Source organism: Martes martes (assembly GCF_963455335.1).
Source record: "Martes martes genome assembly, chromosome: 5".
Taxonomy (NCBI): Eukaryota; Metazoa; Chordata; class Mammalia; order Carnivora; family Mustelidae; genus Martes; species Martes martes.
In genome coordinates, this window is record NC_137892.1 from 8820880 (window position 1) to 8844772 (window position 23893).

The following is a 23893-nucleotide window of genomic DNA, read 5'->3' on the forward strand; positions in this document are numbered from 1 at the left end:
TATTAACTAATTTTCATGCTATTACAAATTGAATTTTAGTACACTAAAACTATGACTAAGAAGAACAGCACACCCTTATTTTGCAGGTAAATGCAAGAGCCCACCGTCTTAAGAGGCACTGTTGCCTCTGGTCTCTCCTGTTGTCAGTCTAAAGCTGAGGCTGGACCACATCCATGGCAAGGTTGGCATCCTAGTTGGGAAGACTCCTTCCTGGGTATGTTGTCCTGGACTGAACTCGGTAATAGGGCATGGTTTTCCAGTTGGTGGTGTAAAGGAACCTTCTGGAGGATTTGTACATGTACACCAAGATCTCTGTCATATTAGAGGTGCTGTTGTGATTTCCTGCACAAAAGAATGACTGAGCTCTTCTGCAAGTGGGGAACTTGGAAAGGGAATCATTAAGTTGTCACAAACAAGGAATGCCAAAAAAGAAGAGAAAGTTGTTACCAGAGAGATGAATGACACCAATTCATCTAACGTTTGCACTGAAGTATCTGCTTTTTAATTTTTTTTAATTTTTAAAAGATTTTATTTATTTATTTGACAGATAGAGATCACAGGTAGGCAGAGAGGCAGGCAGAGATAGAGGAAGGAGGAAGCAGGTTCCCTCCTGAGCAGAGAGCCCAATGTGGAGCTCGATCCCAGGACCCTGGAATCATGACCTGAGCCAAAGGCAGAGGCCTTAAACCACTGAGCCACCCAGGCGCCCCCCCCCGTCTTTTTTAAAATTTTTAACAGAGCCACTGTACATTCTCCAAGAGTAACACTGACTGAGTCCACAGATAGCCCTTGTCCCGTGTAAAATTGCTGATAGACATATAAAGCACTATGTAGCTCCAAAGACCAGCAATGAAAAGGGATTTTAGGAATTCTCAAAATCCAAGGAAATAAGACTCAGTGAGCCCTTTGAGAACTCCTTCAAAAATGCCAGCCTCTGTCACCACATTTGGACCTCTGGGTACAGACCTAGATACAGTTTTCTGTAAACAACCTGGTCTTCCCCTCCCTTCTCCACAACTCGATTCAAGTCCAGAGTCAAAACCAAGCAAAGGTTGCACTGGGTCTTGCTGGGGTCAGTTGGCCTGTGGCTTCCCTGAGTCTCAGCCCACCATAGCTGGAGGCCGCCTGCAGCCCAACCCCACCCTCTGCTGCACCTGCTCTCTGCTGGAGCACATCCCCATCCCTTGGCCAAGCTGGGGCCCCAGGAAGCTGATGGGAAGGTTGGCCTCTGGATCTGGGAGCACAGGGAGCTCTTCTGATTTACAGAAGGCTCGGCGCTGGGGACCCCCATCTATGCTGAGCCCACCTGCATGGTCAGACTGGGCTCAGGCAGTTTGGGTTCTCACTGCAGCCCTGGACTCCTGCACAGAAGCCATAAGCCCTTGGAGGTGGCAAAACAACTTCTTTGGGCCCGTAGGAAAAGAGGCACAAGCCAGGCCCAGAGGACTCGGCTAGCACCTAGTGGCAGTAGCTGTGCCAGGCTGTCTGCAGCTGACCCACCTGTTAGGGCTTATGGACAGCCACCAACGGGTGTGGGCAGAGATGCCTGTGACCAGGAAGGACCTTCCTGAGGGTTAGTTGGAATGTACATGGTGTGCCCTGGGACGTGGGCTACAGTGTGTCCCTTTGTGTCTCACTCCCTACAATTTGGAGCCTCCTTTGTGCCACAGTCCTCACGGTGCTGGGGCCCATGGGCCAGCAGTGGGTGCCTCCCTGGAGATGGAGGGGCCTAGTCCGGTGCTGGCAGGCTCACCCTCCAGGCAGTGCAAGGCTGAGTGTGGTGGACACAGCTCAGCTGGCCTCCCTGTGGCACCCCGTGGCACCCCGTGGCACTCTGTGGCCCCAGAGGCACAGCAGCTCCAGATCAGGCCTCGGGGCTGCTGCTGACCTGCTGGCATGTAACCTACCCTCCTGCCCATCCCAAGCCACCTGCCTGCCATCCATGGGTAGGACCTCAGTGCTCTGCTGCCAGCTCACTGGACCCAGGGCAGGGTGTGGCCCACCTGAAGGGCCCCCGTCACCCCCAGCAACCCTGCCCCCACATACAACTTCCCAGGTGCGTTCCTGTCAGCACCTTCTTCTGGGTGCTGACCACCCTTCTGGTCACTGAAGTTGCCACCTTCCAGGCTGTCCTAATGCTGCTTTTGTCACAGCCACTCATACCACATGCGGGTCAGGGCCTGGAGGGCAGGTGGGAGCCTGGGAGCAGAGGACGGAGAGGAAGAGACCTCTGTCCCACAGGAGTCACCCAGGTCACCTGTGTGTGGATATCAAAGCTTATTTTCTATTGCTGAGGGCCATTTTGTCACATAGAGCTTATCCTAGTCTGTTTTTCCTCTTGACTATATTGATTGGTTCTGATATGTGCTTATGACGGAGTAAAACTACTATAAACATGTATGCACAGACTTTTCTTTAAATTTAAATTCAATTAGCCTGCACATAGTACATCATGAATTTTGGGGTTTTGTTCAGTGATTCATAAGTTGCAAAGAACACCCCGTGCTCATCCCATCATGTGCCCTCCTTAACACTCATTCCACCCACCTCCCCACCCACCTCTCCTCCAGCAACCCTCAGCTTGTTTCCTATGATTAAGAGTCTCTCATGGAGGACGCTTGGGTAGTTCAGTTGTTAAGCATCTCCCTCACGCTCGGGTCATGATTCCGAGGTCCTGGGATTTAGTCTGCATTGGGCTCCTTGCTCTGTGGGAAGCCTGCTTCTCCCTCTCCCACTCCCCCTGCTTGTGTTCCCTCTCTTGCTGTCTCTCACTTAAATAAATAAATAATACCTTAAAAAGGCAGTTTTTCGTGGTTTGTCTCCCTCTCTGATTTCTTCCCTTTCAGTTTTCCCTCCCTTCCCCTATAGTTATAAATTTCTAATAAAATTGCTAAATGCCCATAAGTTTAACTGCTTGTTCATAGCCTAGGCACATGCGAGGTTTTATAAGGAACATTATGAAGACTATTTTCAAGATTTTTATAACATGTTACACTGTCACAGGGGTAAAAGATCTTTTATATCAAATACTTGTTAATGTTCAGTGTTGTACACGGTGTTTTAAGCCATAGGAGATTATGCAAATCTGTTTATCCCTATGGTTTGAGTTTGCATTTGGTTACTTATCATGATGTTCATATTTTAATGTACTGACATGCTATGAGCTGAATGCTTTTTGAGGGACTCCCATTTTTGGTTAATGGCTGTTTCACCCTTAAGATGTCTTTTCTTATGTTTTCTTCTATGACCATATAGTTTTACCCCTTATAAATAGGCAGACACTATTTCTTTCATATGAAATGAGGTAGAAATGAAATGTTCTTCAATAACTTTGCTTATATGTTTTTGTCCACAACCTATTTTTTCCTTTACCTTTCTTAAATTTTTCCCAGTTTTACTGAAATAGCATTGATGTAACATATGTCACTTCTAGGTATATGAAGGGTGATTTGGTAAACATATATTGTGAAATGATTACTAACTATAATAAGGTTAGTTGACACCTCTATTCCCTCAAATTATTACCATCTTAAAAAAAGTAACATTTCTTTACATTTTTTATCTTACTTTTTTTCCTATTCTTTTATTTTTTATTTTTATTTATTTATTTATTTTCTTATTTTATATTTTAATTTTTTAAATTTAAATTCAGTTCAGTTAACACATAGTGCATTACTGGTTTCAGATGTAGAATTTATTGATTCATGTAAGTTGCATGTAACATTTTTTATCTTACTTTTTTTCCTATTCTTTTATTTTTTATTTTTATTTATTTATTTATTTACTTATTTTATATTTTAATTTTTTTAATTTAAATTCAGTTCAGTTAACACATAGTGCATTACTGGTTTCAGATGTAGAATTTATTGATTCATGTAAGTTGCATGTAACATGTAGTTGCATGTAACAATTAGTGCTCTTTCCATGTAAGTTGCATGTAACATGTAGTTGCATATAACATGTAGTTGCATGTAACAATTAGTGCTCTTTCCATGTAAGTTGCATGTAACATGTAGTTCCATGTAACAATTAGTGCTCTTTCCATCAAGTGTCCTCCTTAGTGCCCATCAGACAGTTACCACCATCCCCCAGCTGCTCCTAGTTTAAAACAAAATTTTGAGTATAATTTCAGGATTTAGAATGGGGAGTGTTCCTCCAAGAATTCTAGCTTTATTTATTTATTTATTCTCACAACATTATCTTCTTAAATTCCTTTTAAAATTATGTTCATTTATGGGGCGCCTGGGTGGCTCAGTGGGTTTAAAGCCTCTGCCTTCGGCTCGGGTCATGATCCCAGGGTCCTGGGATCGAGCCCCACATCGGGCTCTCTGCTCAGCAGGAAGCCTGCTTCCTCCTCTCTCTGCCTGCCTCTCTGCCTACTTGTGATCTCTGTCTCTCAAATAAATAAATAAAATCTTAAAAAAAAATTATGTTCATTTACCACCATATATACATCATTCGTTTTTGATGTAGTGTTCGACAATTCATTATTTGTGTGTAACACCCACTGCTCAACCCAGAATGTGCCCTCCTTTATTTTATTTTATTTTATTTTTAATTTTCAGCATAACAGTGTTCATTGTTTTTGCACCACACGCAGTACTCCATGCAATACATGCCCTCCCTAATACTCACCACCTGGTTCCCCCAACCTCCCATCCCCTGCCCCTTCAAAACCCTCAGGTTGTTTTTCAGAGTCCATAGTCTCTCATGGCTCACTTCCACTTCCAATTTCCCTCAGCTCCCTTCTCCACTCCATCTCCCCATGTCCGCCATGTTATTTGTTATGCCCACAAATAAGTGAAACCAAATGATACTTGACTCTCTCTGCTTGACTTATTTCACTCAGCATAATCTCTTCCAGTCCCGTCCATGTTGCTACAAAAGTTGGGTATTCATCCTTTCTGATGGAGGCATAACACTCCATAGTGTATATGGACCACATCTTCCTCATCCATTCGTCCGTTGAAGGGCATCTTGATTCTTTCCACAGTTTGGTGACCGTGGCCATTGCTGCTATAAACATTGAGGTACAGATGGCCCTTCTTTTCACTACATCTGTATCTTTGGGGTAAATACCCAGGAGTGCAATGGCAGGGTCATAGGGAAGCTCTATTTTTAATTTCCTGAGGAATCTCCACACTGTTCTCCAAAGTGGCTGCACCAGTTTGCATTCCCACCAACAGTGGAAGAGGGTTCCCCTTTCTCCACATCCTCTCCAACACACGTTGTTTCCTGTCTTGCTAATTTTGGCCACTGCTGTAAGGTGGTATCTCAATGTGGTTTTGATTTGAATCTCCCTGATGGCTAGCGATGATGGGCTTTTTTTCATGTGTTTGGTAGCCATTTGTATGTCTTCATTGGAGAAGTGTCTGTTCATATCTTCTGCCCATTTTTTTTATATGATTATCTATTTTGTGTGCATTGAGTTTCAGGTGTTCTTTATAGATCCTGGATATCAACCTTTTGTCTGTACTGTCATTTGCAAATATCTTCTCCCATTCCGTGGGTTGCCTCTTGGTTTGTTGACTGTTTCCTTCACTGTGCAGAAGTTTTGATCCTGATGAAGTCCCAAAAGTTCATTATCGCTTTTGTTTCCTTTGCCTTTGGAGACATATCTTGAAAGAAGTTGCTGTGGCTGATATCAAAGAGGTTACTGCCTATGTTCTCCTCAAGGATTCTGATGGATTCCTGTCTCACGTTGAGGTCTTTTATCCATTTCAAGTTTATCTTTGTGTACTGTGTAAGGGAATGGTCGAGTTTCATTCTTCTACATATAGCTGTCCAGTTTTTCCAGCACCATTTATTGAAGAGACTGTCTTTTTTCCACTGGATATTTTTTTCCTGTTTTGTCAAAGATTATTTGACCAGAGAGTTGAGGGTCCATATCTGGGCTCTCTACTCTGTTCCATCGGTCTATGTGTCTGTTTTTATGCCAGTACCATGCTGTCTTGGGGTCACAGCTTTGTAGTAAAGCTTGAAATCACGTAATGTGATGCCCCCAGTATTGTGTCTCTTTTATAATATTTCCTTAGCAATTCGGGGTCTCTTCTGATTCCCAACAAATTTTAGGATTATTTGCTTGAGCTCTTTAAAAAATACCGATGGGATTTTGATCAGAATGGCATTAAAAGTATAGATTGCTCTAGGCAATATAGACATTTTAACAATGTTTATTCTGATCCAAGAGCATGGAATGTTCTTCCATCTGTTTGTGTCTTCTTCAATTTCTTTCATGAGTGTTCTGTAGTTCCTCGAGTACAGATCCTTTACCTCTTTGGTTAGGTTTATTCCGAGGTATCTTATGGTTCTTGGTGCTATATTAATTGGAATCAATTCTCTAATTTCCCTTTCTGTATTTTCATTGTTAGTGTATAAGAAAGCCACCGATTTCTGTACATTGACTTTGTATCCTTCCCCCTTACTGAATTGCTGTATGCGTTCTAGTAGTTTGGGAATGGAGTCTTTTGGGTTTTCCATATAAAGAATCATGTCATCTGCGAAGAGAGAGAGCTTGACTTCTTCCTTGCCAATCTGGATACCTTTTATTTCTCCTTGTTGTCTGATTGCTGTTGCTAGGACTTCTAATGCTATGTTGAACAAGAGTTGTGAGAGTAGGCATCCTTGTCGTGTTCCTGATCTCAACGGGAAGGCTGCAAGCTTTTTCCCATTGAGGATGATATTTGCTGTGGGTTTTTCATAGATAGATTTGATGAAGTTCAGGAATGATCCCTGTATCCCTGTACTTTGAAGCGTTTTAATCAGGAACAGATGCTGGATTTTGTCAAATGCTTTTTCTGCATCAATTGAGAGGACCATGTGGTTCTTCTCTCTTCCCTTATTGATTTGTTCTATCACATCGATTGATTTGTGAATGTTGAACCATCCTTGTAAACCAGGGATGAATCCCACCTGGTCCTGGTGGACAATCTTTTTAATGTGCTGTTGGATCCTGTTTGCTAGGATCTTGTTGAGAATCTTAGCATCCATACTGATCAGGGGTATTGGTCTGAAATTATTCTTTTTGGTAGGGTATTTGCCTGGTTTGGGGATCAGGGTAAGGCTGGCTTCATAAAAAGAGTCTGGATGTTTTCCTTCTGCTTCAATTTTTTGAAATGGCTTCAGGAGAATAGGTGTTATTTCTTCTTTGAAAGTTTGGTAGAATTCCCCAGGGAATCCGTCACTTCCGGGGCTCTTGTCTTTTGGGAGGTTTTTGATCACTGCTTCAATCTCGTTACTAGATATCGGTCTATTCAGGTTGTCAGTTTCTTCCTGATTCGATTTTGGGAGTGTGTAGTTTTCCAGGAATGTATCCATTGCATCTAGGTTTCTTAGCTTATTGGCATATAACTGTTGATAATAACTTCTGATGATTGTTTCTACTTCCTTAGTGTTAGTTGTGATCTCTCCCTTTTCATTCATAATTTATTATTTTGAGCTTTCTCTCTTTTCTTTTGGATTAGTGTGGCCAATGGTTTATCTATCTTATTGATTCTTTCAAAAAACCAGCTTCTAATTTCATTCATACGTTCTACTGTATCTCTGGTTTCTACCTCATTGATCTCTGATCTAATCTTGATTATTTCCCTTCTTTTGTGTGGAGATGGTTTGATTTATTGTTGATTCTACAGTTCTTTAAGGTGTAGAGAAAGCTGGTGTATTCTGGATTTTTCCGGTTTTTTGAGGGAGGCTTGGATGGCTATGTATTTCCCCTTAGGACCGCCTTTGCTGTATCCCATAGGTTTTGGAGTGAAGTGTCTTCGTTCTCATTGGTTTCCATAAATTGTTGAAGTTCTTCTTTGATCTCCTGGTTGATCCAAGCATTCTTAAGCAAGGTGGTCTTTAGCTTCCAGGTGTTTGTGTTCCTTCTGAACTTTTCCTTGTGATTGAGCTCCAGTTTCAAAGCATTGTGATCTGAGAATATGCAGGGAATCATCTCAGTCTTTTGGTATCGGTTGAGCCCTGATTTGTGACCCAGTATGTGGTCTATTCTGGAGAAGGTTCCATGTGCACTTGAGAAGAATGACTATTCTGTTGTTTGAGGGTGGAATGTTCTGTATATATCTATGAGATCCATAGGTCCAATGTGTCATTCAATGCTCTTATTTCTTTATTGATTTTCTGTTTTGATGATCTGTTTATTTCTGAGAGGCGTGTTAAGATCTCCTACTATTAATGTATTCATATCTATATGACTCTTTATCTTGATTAATAGTTTTCTTATGTAATTGGCTGCTCCCATATTGGGGGCATAGATATTTGCAATTGTTAGATCATCTTGGTGGATAGACCCTTTAAGAACAATGTAGTGTCCTTCTATATCTCTGACTACTGTCTTTATTCTAAAATCTAATTTATCTGCTATGAGAATCACTACCACAGCCTTCTTTTGAGGTGCATTGGCATGAAAGATGCTTCTCCATCCCTTCACTTTCATTCTGGGTGTATTTTTAGGTTCAAAATCGGTCTCTTGTAGACAACATATGGATGGGTCCTGTGGTTTTATCCAATCTGCAACCCTGTGTCGTTTTATGGGCACATTTAGGCCATTCACATTGGGAGTGATTATTGAGAGATACGTTTTTATTGACATTGTGTTATCTTTGAAGTCTTTCTTTCTGTTGATTGTCTCTATATTTCTGTTCAATGCTATTCTTTGGATTTTTCCTCTTTTATAGAACCCCGCTTAATATTTCCTGCAGTGTCGACTTGGTGGTTCCACAGTCTTTTAAGCCTTGCTGGTCTTGGAAACTCTTTATCTCTCCATCCATTTTGAATGTCAGTCTTGCTGGATAAAGTATTCTTGGTTGCATGTTCTTCTCATTTAGTGCCCTGAATATATCTTGCCAGCCCTTTCTGGCTTGCTAGGTCTCTGTGGACAGGTCTGACGTTATTCTGGTGGGCTTTCCTCTGTATGTAAGGAGCTTCTTTGTCCTAGCGGCTTTCAAGAGATTGTATCTACAATTATGAATCCTCAATTTTACTATGAGGTGCCTGCATGATTTTTTGGAATTTATAATCTTGGGGGGAGTCCATTCTGCCTCTAGTACATGAACACTTGTTCCATTCGCAAGATTGGGAAAATTTTCATGAAGAACTTGTTCCACTGTATATTCTATACTTCTTTCTTTCTCCTCCCCTTCAGGGATTCCAATAATTTTTACGTTGGAACATTTCACGGCATCATTTATTTCCCTGATTCTGTTTTCATGGCTTCTAAGCTGTTTGTTCCAGGCTTCCTCCTGATCCTTTCTCTCTATCTGTTTGTCCTCCAGATCAGTAATTCTATCTTCTGTCTCAGTGACCTTAGCTTTTAGAGAATTTAGATTAGATTGGAACTCATTGATAATGTTGTGAACATCATCCCTGGTGGCTTTCAGTTCTGCCCTAATCAATTCCATTTTGTCATCCATGGCTTTCTCTAGCTTAGCTATTGCCTGGATAATTGTTAGCCTGAATTCCCTTTCTGATGTATTGTCTATGTCGGTAGTCATTAGCTCTGTTGCAGAAGGCTCAGCCTCTGGATTTTTCTTCTGTTGGGCATTCCTCCTCCTCGTCATCTTGGTGAGAGATGGATGAATGGAAGTAGCTGAATGTGTCAACTGCTGTGCAGGCAAGGTGTACCCTGGAACGCTTCTGAGCAATCAAGAGTCCCCATCCAAATAAAAGATAAAAGAAAGAGAGAAAAAAGAAAAAAGAAAAAGAGAGAGAGAGAAAAGGAATATAAAATAAAAATGAAGGTCCAGCCCAAATGGACCCCAAGGTAAGATTTATGAAGTATACAAACAAAAACAGACAAACAAAGAGACTGATAAAAGTAGATGACAAGAGAAAAATATATATACATATAAAGACAAAACAAAACAAAAAAAAGAACGTCGTCAAAAAGAACCCCAAGTATAAGATTTATATACTACCAGGACAAACACAAATACACAGAAACACTAAGATAGAAGGGGATTAAAAATTAGTTTACCTATAGGGTAGCATTGATTGGGGAATGGGGATTACCTTGAAGTTTAACTCTATATGAATATTAAAGAATAAAAATAAAAAAAGAATAAAGTAAACTAAACTAAAATAAAATTAAAAATTGAAAAATAGTCTCTCAAAAAATACAGGTATATGTTTCAAAAAGTTCAGTTTAAAAGGTTATTATGGAATTTGAAGTACTGGACATCTCACTGTGATGGTAAATAGGTTAAAAAATTATCTATAAAAAAATGAACCCGAACAGTGGGAATGAATTAAAAAATGAAGGTTGTATCTCTGAAATAGTGGTGGTTCTTCTCTTGTCCTTTTTTTTTTTTCTTTTTGGTTGGCTTTCTGGGGGAGGGGCCTGCCGTGTGGGTTTTCATTCATTGATGTTCCCTGAGTTAATTCTTCCAGCCCCCATCAAGGGATGGGCTCTAAGGAAACCATTTTTTCTGGCTTTTGTTCTCTGGAGGTTTTATTTGTTTTTGTTTTTGTTTTTGTTTTTTGTCTGTTTGCTTGTTTGTTCCTTTCTTTTCTCCTGCCTTGTCAGCTTTGGATGGTTTTTGGAGGTTTAGAGGAAAGCAAACTGCACCCTGACCTCCCTCTCAGAGAGAAGCCTCAGTCTGTTCCCCTCTGGGTGCTCCAGGGCACATACATTCCCCCTGGGCTGCTGGCAGAGCACGCTCCCAGTCACAGTCCCTGGGGATGCAGGAACTCCTGCTTGTACCCAAAACCACAACAGCGGTGGCTCTCTGGGCAGCTCCAGACCATCAGAGAGGTCCCAAACAGCAATAGCACACTGAGATTTTCCCGCTGGCCTGGGCTGGGAGTGCTCATACTCTCCTGGTCTGAGAGCGCCGGGTGGCGCCTGCACGCACCTCTCTCGGGGGAGGGTGTGAGGCGCGACTCAGACTCTGGTAGTGTGGCCTGTTCATGTGGGTAGTGCCAAGGGATGTGGTTCTGCCAGCTGGTAAGGCTCCCAGCCCCTCACAGGAGCCGCCACCTTGAAGCTCCCAGGCGCTTTTAGGCGCACTCGCGGCTCAGGGACCAAGACCTGATATCTTTGCCGAACTCTCTCTGGTTCAGCACCAGGGGTGGCTGTCCTGGGTCCGGGGACTTAAGCCCCTGTCCCCAACCGCCCCAATTCCCACAATTCCCCCCCCCGCAATCCTTTGCTCTTTTTGAGTGCTTTCAACCAGACTCCAAGTTAATGCTGGTCCCGAGTCACGGAGCACTCTCATATTGGGGTATTACTTTCCAATGGATCACTTCTGGTGACTCCCTCCCCCTTTTGTTTATCTTCTGATATCAGTTCGATGTTCCCACTCCACTTTACCTGCCTACTGGCATCTTCTGCCCCCGTAGAGATCCAGAAATGTATAATTCTAATCTCAGGCTGATTTCATGGGTGATCAGAGTTCCTTGGTAGGTAATCAGCTCACTTTAGGGTACATTTTGAAATGGCACCTCCTCTTAGTTCCCTGCCATCTTGTCTCTTCCAATACAAATCATTTTTAATGGAAAAATAAAACTTAATAGATGTTTTTCTAAGGCAGATAGCAAAATGGTCAACAAATACAGAAAAAGAGTCAACATTACTAATCATGAGGGAAATGCAAATCAAAACCACAATGTGATACCACTCAACACCTGTCAGAATGGCTATCAGGGAGACAAGAGACAACAGGTGCTGGTGAAGAGGGTAAAAAGAACCATTATGTATACATTCTTTGGGGAAATCCAAAATGCTCCAACCACTATGAAAAACAAATGTAGGTTCCTCAAAAAAAATAACAATAAGTCTACCATGAAATCCAGATATTCCCTCCTGGGAATATGCCCAAAGAAAATGAAAACAAAATTTCAAAGTGATATATACTCCCATGTTTATCACAGACTTATTCACCATTACCAGGCTATGGGACAATCCAAATGCTCATCAATGGATGAATGAATTTAAAAAATTATGTAGTCGTGGCATCTGGGTGGCTCAGTGGATTAAGCCTCGGCCTTCAGCTCAGGTCATGGTCTCAGGTTCCTGGGATCGAGCCCCTCATTGGGCTCTCTGCTTGGCAGGGAGCCTGCTTTCCCCCCTCTCTCTCTGCCTGCTTCTCTGCCTACTTGTGATATTTGTTTGTCAAATAAATAAATAAATAAAATCTTAAAAAAAGAATCAGCTAAGAAATTGTTTAAAAAATCATGTAGTGATGAGAAAGGAGCATATCCTTCCATTTCCAGTAACATGGATGCACCATGAACATATTATACTAAATGAGCGATCAGTCAGAGAAATACAAGTAATGTATAATGTCATTTGTATGTGGAATCTAAACAACATAAATCTATATATATAAAAAAAAGAGTAAAGTGGTAGTGCCAGTGGATGTGTGTGCAAATGTATGGGGGGTGGATGTCATAATATTAATGGTGTTTAACTGTACAAATTTGTAATAAGTATTAAATAACAGAAATCTAATTAATAGTATAATGAATACAAACAATAACATTGTACTATAATTATGTAATATGGTAAATATTACTACTTCATGACTCACAATATAGCATATAAATATACCAGTGTAGCATGCTTATATCTTACACAATATTGTATCTCTAATTTATTTTTTTTATTATTATTTTTTAAAGATTTTATTTATTTATTTGACAGACAGATCACAAGTAGGCAGAGAGGCAGGCAGAGAGAGAGGGAGGAAGCAGGCTCTCCGCTGAGCAGAGAGCCCGATGCGGGGCTCGATCCCAGGACGCTGGGATCATGACCTGAGCCGAAGGCAGCGGCTTTAACCCACTGAGCCACCCAGGCGCCCCTCTAATTTATTTTTTTAATTTAATTTTATTTTTTCAGTGTTCCATGATTCATTGTTTATGCACCACACCCAGTGTTCCATGCAATATATGCCCTCCTTAATACCCACCATGAGGCTCACCCATTCCCCCACCCCATTCCTTCCAAAACCCTCAGTTTTTTTCTAAGTGTCCACAGTCTCTCATGGTTCATCTCCCCCTCTGATTTCCCCCAACTCACTTCTCCTCTCCATCTCCCAATGTCCTCCATTTTATTCCTTATGCTTCACAAGTAAGTGAAACCATATAATAATTGACTCTTTCTGCTTGCCTTATTTCAATCAGCATAAATCTCCTCCAGTCCCACCCATGTTGATATAAAAGTTGGGTATTCATTCTTTCTGATGGAAGCTTAATACTCCACTGTATATGTGGACCGTGTCGTCTTTATCTATTCACCTGTTGAAGGGCATCTTGGCTCTTTCCACAGTTTGGTGATTGTGGGTATATGACTTTTGATATATCTACAAATTGAATATTACTCAGCAATAAAAAAATCAGCTATTTCCTTTCAGCACTCATTTCTAATATTGTACTGGAAGTTTTCGATAAAATTTTTGATGAAAAAGTTTTGATGAAATCCAGCAAAGGAAATAAAATGTATAATCAGTGGGAAGGAAGAAGCAAAACTGTTTCTATTCACAGATTACATCATCATCTATGTGGTAAATCTAAATGAACCAACAAAAAAATGAATTTAAAAAGTGATTATAGCAAGATTACTGGATACAAAATCAACACACAAGATCAATTGCTTTCCTACATACTAACAATAAACAAGTGGAATTTGGAATTAAGTATAATACCATTATTTTATTTTTTTAAACAATACCTTTTTAATTAGCATCCCTCAAAATGAATACTTAGGTATAAACCTAATAAAGTATGTATAGGATCTATATAAGTAAAAGTACAAAAGTATGATGAAAAAAAAAATAAAAGATGTCTGGGTGGCATTGTTGGTTAGTGGCCCAACTCTTGGTTTCAGTTTCGGTTGTGATCTCAGGGTCAAGTTACTGAGCCCTGGACAGGCTTTGCACTTAGTGTGGAGTCTACTTGATAAAGTCTTCTCTCTCCCTTCCCTCTTCCCCTCCCACTCATGTGCATGATCACTCTTTCTCTATCTCTCTTTCTCTCTCTCCCACTCCCCTACTGTAAAATAGATAAATCTTAAAAAAAATAAAAAAATAATTAAGTAAATGGAGATATATTTCATGTTCATGGAAAGAAAGACTAAATACTATCAAGATGTTTGTCCTTTCCCACTTAATCTTTAGATTTAGCAATTCAAATTTGGTCCCAGGAAGATAGTTTGTATATTTTGCATATATTTTACACATAGAGGTAATGTCATTCAAAAGATTGTACGGAGAGGTAAAAAGATCTAGTATAGCCAACACAACACTGAAAGAAAAACATATAAGCAAACAAACAAACAAACAAGCAAAAACAAAGTCACCTGTCTTCTAGACTTACTATATAGCTGTGGTAATCAAGACAGTGTGGTATTAGTAAAAGAGTAGAAAAATAGATCAATGGAATGGAATAGGAACCTAGAGAGAGACCCCTATGTGACCTGATCTTAGACAAAGGAGCAAAGGCAATACAATGAAGCAAACATAATTTCTTGAAAACAAATGAGGGTAAAACAACTAAACATCCACATGGAAAAAAACACAAAACAAAACAATTACAAAAAATAACCAAATCTTGCATAGAATTTGTACCTTCATAAAAATTAACTCAAAGATAGATCATAGCAATAAACATAAAATAAAAAAACTAAAAAAAAAACCTTCCAGAAGATAACAAAGTATGAGAAAACATCTATAGCATTGACATTTTAGATACAACAAAGCCATAATTCATTAAAGGAAAATATATATATATAGATATATGAAATATATCTATATATATAGAAAAAATATAGATAGATAGATAGATATGTAGATAGATATATAGATAAGCTGGCTTCAATAAAATTAAAACTTCTGTTCTACAAAAGTCATCAAAAGAACTAGATTGTAAGTCACTGAATGATCAAAATCATTTTCAAAAGAGATATCTAATAAAGGATAGCCTGTACCATGATTTGTCTGCTTATTACCCACTGTACAGGGTACAGATACTAAGAATCCTTCTTAGTCCCCTAGTATGTGATGCTTTATTCCACTGCTTGCACAATCACATTTTGGCTTCTGAATGGTTGCTGAATTTTAATTGTAGAAATAGTGACACATTCTGTTGCCATGATGCTGGCAGTACTGGAAAACAACCTTTGATTTAGTGAATTTTGTGGTTATTAGGTATCACTGGCAATCATAAAAATGTTGTTTCTTATAATTATCTTATAAATTACAATATGTGTAGGATATCATAACCTCAGTTTTTCAAACTCAAAGAGTCTTGGATTCTCCCTTCTATCACCATAAATTATTAGTATTGGGACTTTCATCATCAATCATGACCTTGTTTGGGAAATAAATTATATCATTAACTTATAGAGAAAAAATAAGTTTGGGCACTTGGGTGGCTCAGTTGGTTAAGCAAATGCCTTCAGCTTAGGCCATGATCCTGGAGTCCTGGGATCCAGTCCTGCATTGGGCTCCCAGCTCCACAGGGAGTCTGCTTCTCCTCTGCCATGCTCTCTCTCTCTCTCTCTCTCTCTCAAATAAATAAATAAAATATTTTTAAAAAAGAAAAAAAATACTTTTTTCTTGGATACTTAATTTTTAACTTTTTTTCCACTGTGTTTTATCAGTGTTCTGCACAAGCCATATTAATTTATTATTTTACTGAGACTTAGGAGTGTATGTTCAAACAAGTGTGTGTGTGTGTGTGTGTGTGTGTGTGTGTGTGTGTGTGTGTTTGGGAACATCTCCCATTATCATGTTTGCTCTCAGAAGAAAAATTACTCATTAAAAGTTGGAGTTCCAGTAATGAATCCCCAGAAGATTTCCTAGAAGTAGAAGGCATGGACAATAGAACAATTTACCCTATTTCAGAGTCTTCAGTTATTAGCTACTTTCATACACCCCATGGAGTTATAATCTATGTTATGAAGTGTTGATGTCAACGGCCAGAAACTATCCTACAAGCAGTACACTGTAACAGAAAGGAAACTCACTTCAAACATATAAGGATAGAGATTTAAGTAGTCTTAGAGTAAGAAATAGTGACAAAGATTATGAAGGTAGTTCCAAAATATATTTGTGGCACATTGGTTTAAAGAAACAGAACAAAATGGTTTGGAAACTCAGTGTCTTTGGTGCTAATAGGGTACTTGATTTTCTAAGAACTTATTATGATTGTATGCACAATGCCCTGTAATCCTCTCAATAAGGGATCAGAAATATTTTCATTTTTCTATTTTCAAATGCAGAAAATGAGGTTTAAGTGACCTTCAGTTGTGGTATCAGAGCTCTAATCTGGAACTTTTTTTTTTTTTTAATAATCATGCTTGCCACATAAATAGAAAATCAAAGGCACAATATTTGGGATAAGAAAGGTAGACATTATATGAAATTTTCCATTTAAAAATAGTAAGATAAGGAAAACCATCAGTTGAATATATTTTTTTTGTTTTCTTACTATGCATACATAATCCTTTTTATAGTTTAATTTCAACTGGTCAAAAAATCATAAAATACAACACTTAAGGAATAAAAATAGCTTTGACTGGGTCACCTGGGTGGCTCAATTGGTTAATCTTCAGACTCTTGGTTTCTGCTCAGGTCATGATCTCAGGACCATGGAACCAAGCCCCCTGTGGTGCTCTGTGCAACAGCCCAGAGTGAACTTAAGATTGTCTCCTTCTCCGGACATCTGGGTAGCTCAATGGGTTAAACCTCTGCCTTTGGCTCAGGTCACGATCTCAGCATCCTGGGATTGAGCCCCGCATTGTGCTCTTTGCACAGCAGAGAGCCTGCTTCCCCAGCTCTCTCTGCCTGCCTCTGTCTACTTGTGATCTCTCTCTCTGTCAAATAAGTAAATAATCTTAAAAAGATTCTATCCTTCTCTCTCCATCCCTCCCCAACTGCTTGCATGATCTAAATAGATAAATAAATAAATCTTAAAGCAAAAAAAATAAATAAATAAACACACATTTTCCCCAAATTTAGGTTGCCAATTTGACACATAACATCCTATTTTAATTAAACAATTAGGTAAAACGTGACATTTATTTCAATAAATAAAGACTACAAGGGAACTTGACATTAAAAGAAGAAAAAGAAAAATGTTGGAGTGCCAGAGCAAGTGACTGTTGGTTTTGGTTCAGGTCATGATCTCAGAGTCCTGAGATAGAGATAGATTGAATAAGACTCTCTCCTCTGCCCCACCACCACTCTCACACTTTCTTTGTCTCTCAATTAAATAAATAAATCCCTCTAAAAATGTTAAGACCTGCCCTATTTATTAAATTAACAAAGTGGATATATGCTTTGAGGACAGTGTCGAGTTCAGCAAAGATACAATGAACTATTTTCACTGTTTCTCCCCTCCCCCATGCTACAACTTCATTTAGAGTTTCCCTTTTTGACATGTACACCTGGTGAATTTTCTCCATTATTCATGAATCAGCACAAGTGAGCCTTATAAAGAAGGCTTGCTTTTTTTTTTTTAATTTAAACTTTATTTTATTTTTTTCAATGTTCCAAGATTCATTGTTTACGTACCACATCCAGTGCTCCAAGCAATACATGCCCTCCTTAATACCCACCACCAGGATCACCCATTCTCCCATTCCCCTCCCCTCCAAAACCCTCAGTTTGTTTCTGAGTCCACAGTCTCTCATGTTTCCACTCCCCCTCTGATTTTCCCAAACTCCCTTCTTCTCTCCAACTCCCAGTGTCCTCTGTGTTATATTCCTTATGCTCTATTCCCCTGTGATGTAGTTAGAAGTCAGTGTGCCCTGTTTATTTTTTTTTAACATTTTATTTATTTATTTGAGAGAGAGAGTCAGGGAACACAAGCAGAGGGAATGTGAGAGGTAGAAGCAGGCTTCCTGCTGAGCATAGAGCCCAATGTTGGGCTCGATCCCAGGACCCTGTAATTATGACCTGAGCCAAAGGCAGATGCTTAAGGACTGAGCCACCGAGGCACCCCCAGTGTGTACTGTTTAATAAGTAAGATGATGATATTTCTATGGATAGCCAATGTTCTCTGTACAGTCTAAACAAATTATTTAATGACTGTCAAAAAACATGTGAGAAAATAAAATACAACTTACAATAAAAGAGATAGCTTTTAAGGTCTTGCATCAAAGGAATAGAATTTACAGCAAGGTAAGACAGTTTTCAGGAAAGGATTGATGTAGAAAGTGGCAATTGACTTGAGCTTTGCAATACTCACATAAAACACATTTCTGAGAAACAAATTGTGAAATAGCACATGTTTGAGGGGCTGTAGTGACATATTCAAAATACTAGAATTGGACAGATGGGTCAGGAATCAGCTTACAGCAGAGTTGAATCATAAATTATAATTTCATAGACTGAGTAAAGGGTAAAGAGTATGCTATGACATTTGATTAGTAAGGAAAATGTGTACAAATATCACATAGTAATTATAAAATATAGAGTCTGTGTGAAATTATGGGATTCAAAAACCTACCTTGAAATTTCAACTCCACTTTTTTCATAAGTTATACTTACATATATTTTTAATAAAGAACTTATATGTAGCAATATTTCATAAAATAATATAATCTGTTGGGGCCCCTGGGTGGATCAGTACTTTAGCATCTACCTTCAGCTTACATCATGATCCCAGTGTCCTGGGATTGAGCACCGCATCAGACTCTCTGCTTAGCAGGGAGCCTGCTCCCCACCCCCTCTGCTTGCCTCTCTGCCTGCTTGTGATCTCTGTCTGTCAAATAAGTAAATAAAATCTTAAAAAAAAAGAATATAATCTGTTAACATTAGTCACTGAAAGGAGGGTCACAAAAGGGTGTCAGTAGTGAATGAAATTGTATATTTGCAATAATTCTGACATAACTACAAAGTTAATTAAGTTACTAATGCCAGTTTTTAGACAGTCCATTAAAGTATAAGATTCTGTCTACTGGCATCTCAAGATAGTATCTTTTGCCTTTGGGACACTGACATTTTTCCTAAGACTCTCTTCACAGCTCCATTCACTTCCTTGTTCCTCAGACTGTAGATTAATGGGTTCAAAGCAGGATTGATGACAGCATAAAATAAGGAGATTAATTTATCACTCTCAGCTGAATATAGAGATTTGGGCCTCATGTACATGAACATGCCTGTCCCATAATAAATGGTCACCACAGTCAGGTGAGAGCTACAGACAGAGAAAACCTTTTTCCTACCCTCTGCTGAATGCGTCTTCATCACAGCAACCAGTATGCAGAGGTAGGAGAGAGTAATAAGAAGGAATGGGAGCAAGAGGGTACCAGATGCACCTATCACCATCAGGGTTTCTTGCAGGGATGTATCAGCACAGAACATATGAAGAAGAACAGGTGCTTCACAAAAAATATGGTCAACAATGTAAGGGCTACATAAGGGAAGTATGGTGAAGTAGAGGGGCACCACTGAGGCAAAGAAACTGATGGTCCATGCCCCTACAGCAAGCTGCAGGCACACAGACCAGTTCATGATGAGCAGGTATCGTAGAGGGTAACAAACGGCCACATAACGGTCCAGAGCCATGATGGCCAGAATAATGCACTCAGCTGCTCCCATTAACAGGGAGATGTAGGTCTGGGCAAGGCAGAATTCATATGAGATAATTTTCTTGGGAGCAAGGAGGTTGAAGAGCATCTTGGGGACCACAGCTGTGGTGTAAAATATGATGAGAAAGGCCAAGTGGCAGAGGAAAAAATACATGGGTGTCTGGAGACAGGGATCAATTACCACCAAGATGATAATAGCTGTGTTTCCAAAGAGATTGACCAGGTAGACCCCAGAGAAGAGGAAGAAGAGAGGGATCTCAGCCTGAGGATGATTAGAAAATCCAACAAGGACCAACTCAATGATGAAGCTGGAATTTTCCTGAGCCATGTTGGGTGCCAGTGATAAGCTAATGATACAAGCAGGAGAAGAATAACGTTCTTTAAGGACATATAATCATAGTCAAATATCAAAGAAATAATGTTTCTTTAACATTAAAATGCTATTAAGGAGATTGTATTTAGTAACTTCCCAGGCTAAATTTTCTTTTTTCTTTTTTTTTTTTTTTGAAAACTTTCTTTAAGTGAAATTTGAAAAACATAATCACATGTACTAGAATAAAATAAATTTCGATTTGATTGTTTTTTTTTCAGAGAAAAACAAATTCCAATTTTAATTCCAAAATATGTGTGAACACACACAAATGTACATATGCACATATTGGTTAAATTTGCAATATCAATATGTGGCAGAGATGGATGTAGAACTTGGATAATTCTGATAATCTGATTGTCATCCCCATATTTGCCAATTCTCATGTTTCTATTTAGAAGTGAGAGGCTCATTAGGATGCACACATTTGTCCATTCATCAAGGTATGTTTTGTAGCTTTGATATTTAGATAATTTAGTTACATATTAGTTTAGACTTATTTGTGATCTGATCTCCACCACCAACTCACAAATATAGGCATGAGGAATAAGCTCTTCCAATTATATTAATCTTCACTAGTTTATATTTTTTTCACTAGTTTATATTTTTAAAGCAATGAATCTCAGGCAGGAATAAAAACTTTCTGCCTCAGATAATGGGCTATCCATTCTCTTCCCAAAAAATGTGTACACAAATTATTCTTTTTTCTTTAACAAACTCATTTTCCCTCTTCTCAGAGTTGTATAAATATAGAACATGTGCCACACCAGCTCACACCCAATCACACTTTGTTTTCATGTATTCTCCTTGCTTTCTCCAGGTTGTGTTTTTGAATGTGGGAATCTATAACCTAATAAGTATTCATGGTATAATAAGGTAAATACATTCCTGTGAAGCCAGTTCATCTTGATGTATAGTAAGGACAGTACTAATGACATAGCAGCATATCTAACTGTTGTATTTTCTATTTTGGACAGTGCTATAAATGTTTTATTTGGATTATTTCATCTGCACTATGAGGTGACCTTCTGGGATGGGTTTTAGGTTCATCCTCATTCTGTAATGAAAAAAAAAATACTGTGCTACAAAGAATATACAAGTATACACAACTAGTTAGGGCTGATGACACTGAGCCAAAGCAAGGGGACATGATTTTGATTCACACTCTTAATCCATAGCTTTCTTGATTATCAGCCAATTATACAACTTACATTAACAGAGTTCACGGCAAAATAACTGCATCATCACTATTGACTCTTCTGTGACATCATTCTTAGCAATTATGGGCACTTGTTCACAAATACAAGCAATGACATTTCTATAAATCACAATATTATATAGATTTAATCCCTTCTTCAGGATCAAAAACAACAACAATAAATATGTATTCACATGCTTACAGAAGGAAGAAAAATGAGAAAGACTTGTCCAAAATCTAGGAAGAAAATTACTGTTTGGAGATTAGAGTCTGCCCTGACATCTAGTTAAAGATATTTCATAAAGAAGATAATGTGAGCCATCAAAGAGAATGAATAAAAAATGCATAAAGATCTATTTCTTAATTAGCCCAATTCACCTATATGTCATTATTCAGGATTGGCTTGATGTCCTGACTTCACCATTCTCTGCACAAACTTCACTGAAGAGAGGGCTGTGCCATGGTTCATGCTGGAGTCAATGATGTCTGGGCTCCATTTTTTCTGCGTCATATTGGAACCATCTTTGCTGACTGCTTCTTCCTTTGAAGTGCAGTAGGGGTTTGGGTGAGATGATGCAGAAATAAGTGGAACTCCTTGTGTATCATATAGGGTTCAGAGCATTTCACACATCTCTGTATTTTAAGATGTCAACAAAAAAATTAAGTTACCAGTCCCTAGGGAGCCTTGTTAGCTTTAAGAATATGTGCTGGGTGTGGGGAAGGGTGAGGAAGGGAGAGAAAAACACAATTAGGTGCAGCTCAAATGAGGAAAAGTCAACTTTTCAATTCCAGTGTGTATGTCTATGTCACTTTGAATTCTCTTTTTGTCTATATCTATTTTAAGTATATGAAATAAACCTAATATTTTACAGGCTATTTTCATGAGCTGGATTGCTCACTTATGTTTACTCTATAAGTTTTGTATCTTGACCATACCTGAAATAATGGCATGCACTGGTGTTTGTAAGCAGGATGACAGACACAGTGCTGGGCAAGCTTTAGGAAACTGAGGTAAAAATTAATAGATATTTGGTATTCATGGATGAGAAATACATAAACCTGCAGATAAAATGTTTGAATAAGATTAAGTTTAAATTTCTTAGAAACTGTCAGATGGTTTTCCAAAATAGCTGTATCATTTTACATTTCCAGCAACAACGAATGAGAATGGTGTCTGTTGTTCCACATCCTCATTGGCAATAGGTATTTTTAGGGTGTTTTTTTTGTGTTGTTGTTTGTTTGTTTTGTTTGGATCTTACTCATTCTAAAACAGCTGCAGGACAGTGGTTTTGATTTTGGTTTACATAGCAACCATAGATGTTAAGCATCTTTTGCTTATTTTTATTTATTTATTTATTTATTTATTTATTTATTTATTTTAGATTTTATTTATTTGACAGAGACAGAGATCACAAATAGGCAGAGAGGTAGGCAGAGAGAGAGGAGAAAGCAGGCTCCCTACTGAACAGAGAGCCCAATTCGGGCTTGATCCCAGGATCATGGAATGATGACCTGAGCCAAAGGCAGAGGCTTTAACCCACTGAGCCACCCGGGCGCCTCTTATTTATTTTTTTAAAGATTTTATTTATTTATTTGACAAAGAGAGAAAGAGAAAGGAGAATAAATAAGTGGAGGGGCAGAAGAAGAGGGAGAAGCAGGCTACCTGCTGAACAGGGAGTATGATGCAAGACTTGATCCTAGGACCCTAGGATCATGACCTGAGCTGAAAGCAGACATCAAGCATCTTTTCTTATGCTCATTTTCCACCTCCACAAATCTTCTGACAGGTCCACTGTATTTTACAGATTTTAATTTAATTTAATTTTCTGTTTTCTTTTTGCTGAAATGTAGGAGTTCTTTGTGTGTTTGGGTATAAACTTATTTGATACACGATTTGTAATTATTTTCTTCCAGTCACTGTCTTGGTTTTGCATTCTCTTAATAATATATTTTGCACAGCAATAGTTTTTAATTTTAATAAAATCCAACTTTAAATGTTTTCCTTTCATGTATCATTCTTTCAATGATTTTCCTAAAAAGTCATAATTTTTAAAAAATCATTTAATCTTTTTTCTCTAGAAGTTCTATAATGTTACACTTTATTCATTTATTTTTATTTGTTTGTTTGTTTGCTTTAAGTACTTTTAGAAAAATGTAAATCGAGTGCCCAGAATTTTATTGCATATGTATATTGAATCACTTCAGTACATTTTGTTGAAAGGACTACCCTTCCTCCATTGAGTTGCCATTAAGCCATTGTTAACAATTAGCTAACTGTAACATACAGGTAGGTGTGTAGTACTGGGCTCTCTATTCTGTTTTAGTGGTCTATATGCTTTTACTTTACCAATGCCAGACCATCTTCTGTCATTGTAGAAAGTAGAATGTAGGATTCTGTAGCTTTATAATAAGTCTTGAAATCAGTTTGTTCAAATCATCCAGGGTTTTGTTTTTGTTTTTGCTTTTGTTTTTGTTTTTTGTTTGTTTGTTTGTTTGTTTTTAAGATCCCATCCATTCACCTGACAGAGATCAAAAGCAGGCAGAGAGGCAGGCAGAGAGAGAGAAGGAAGCAGTCTCCCCACTGAGCAGAGAGCCCAATGTGGGGGCTCGATCCCAGGACCCTGAGATCATGACCTGAGCTGAAGGCAGAGGCTTAACCCATTGAGTTACCCAGGTGCCCTGTCCCCTATATTTTTTAATTCTAACTTTTCAAGTCTGGTATTTAGGAGAGCAAATGAGGGTTGCATACTGATCTTGTACTCTACAACCCTGATAATCTTTTAATAACATC

The 23893-nt window shown here is 38.8% G+C and overlaps 1 protein-coding gene across 1 annotated transcript; it reads right to left on the reverse strand.

Moving 5' to 3' along the window:
- Positions 1 to 18908: 18908 nt before the first annotated feature.
- Positions 18909 to 19862, reverse strand: LOC308342649 (olfactory receptor 2G3-like; the record flags this gene model as incomplete). The annotated part of the gene is made up of 1 exon (XM_080803231.1): positions 18909 to 19862. One exon carries the CDS (start codon positions 19860 to 19862, stop codon positions 18909 to 18911), a length of 954 nt encoding a protein of 317 aa, XP_080659357.1.
- Between the last annotated feature and the right edge of the window lie 4031 nt (positions 19863 to 23893).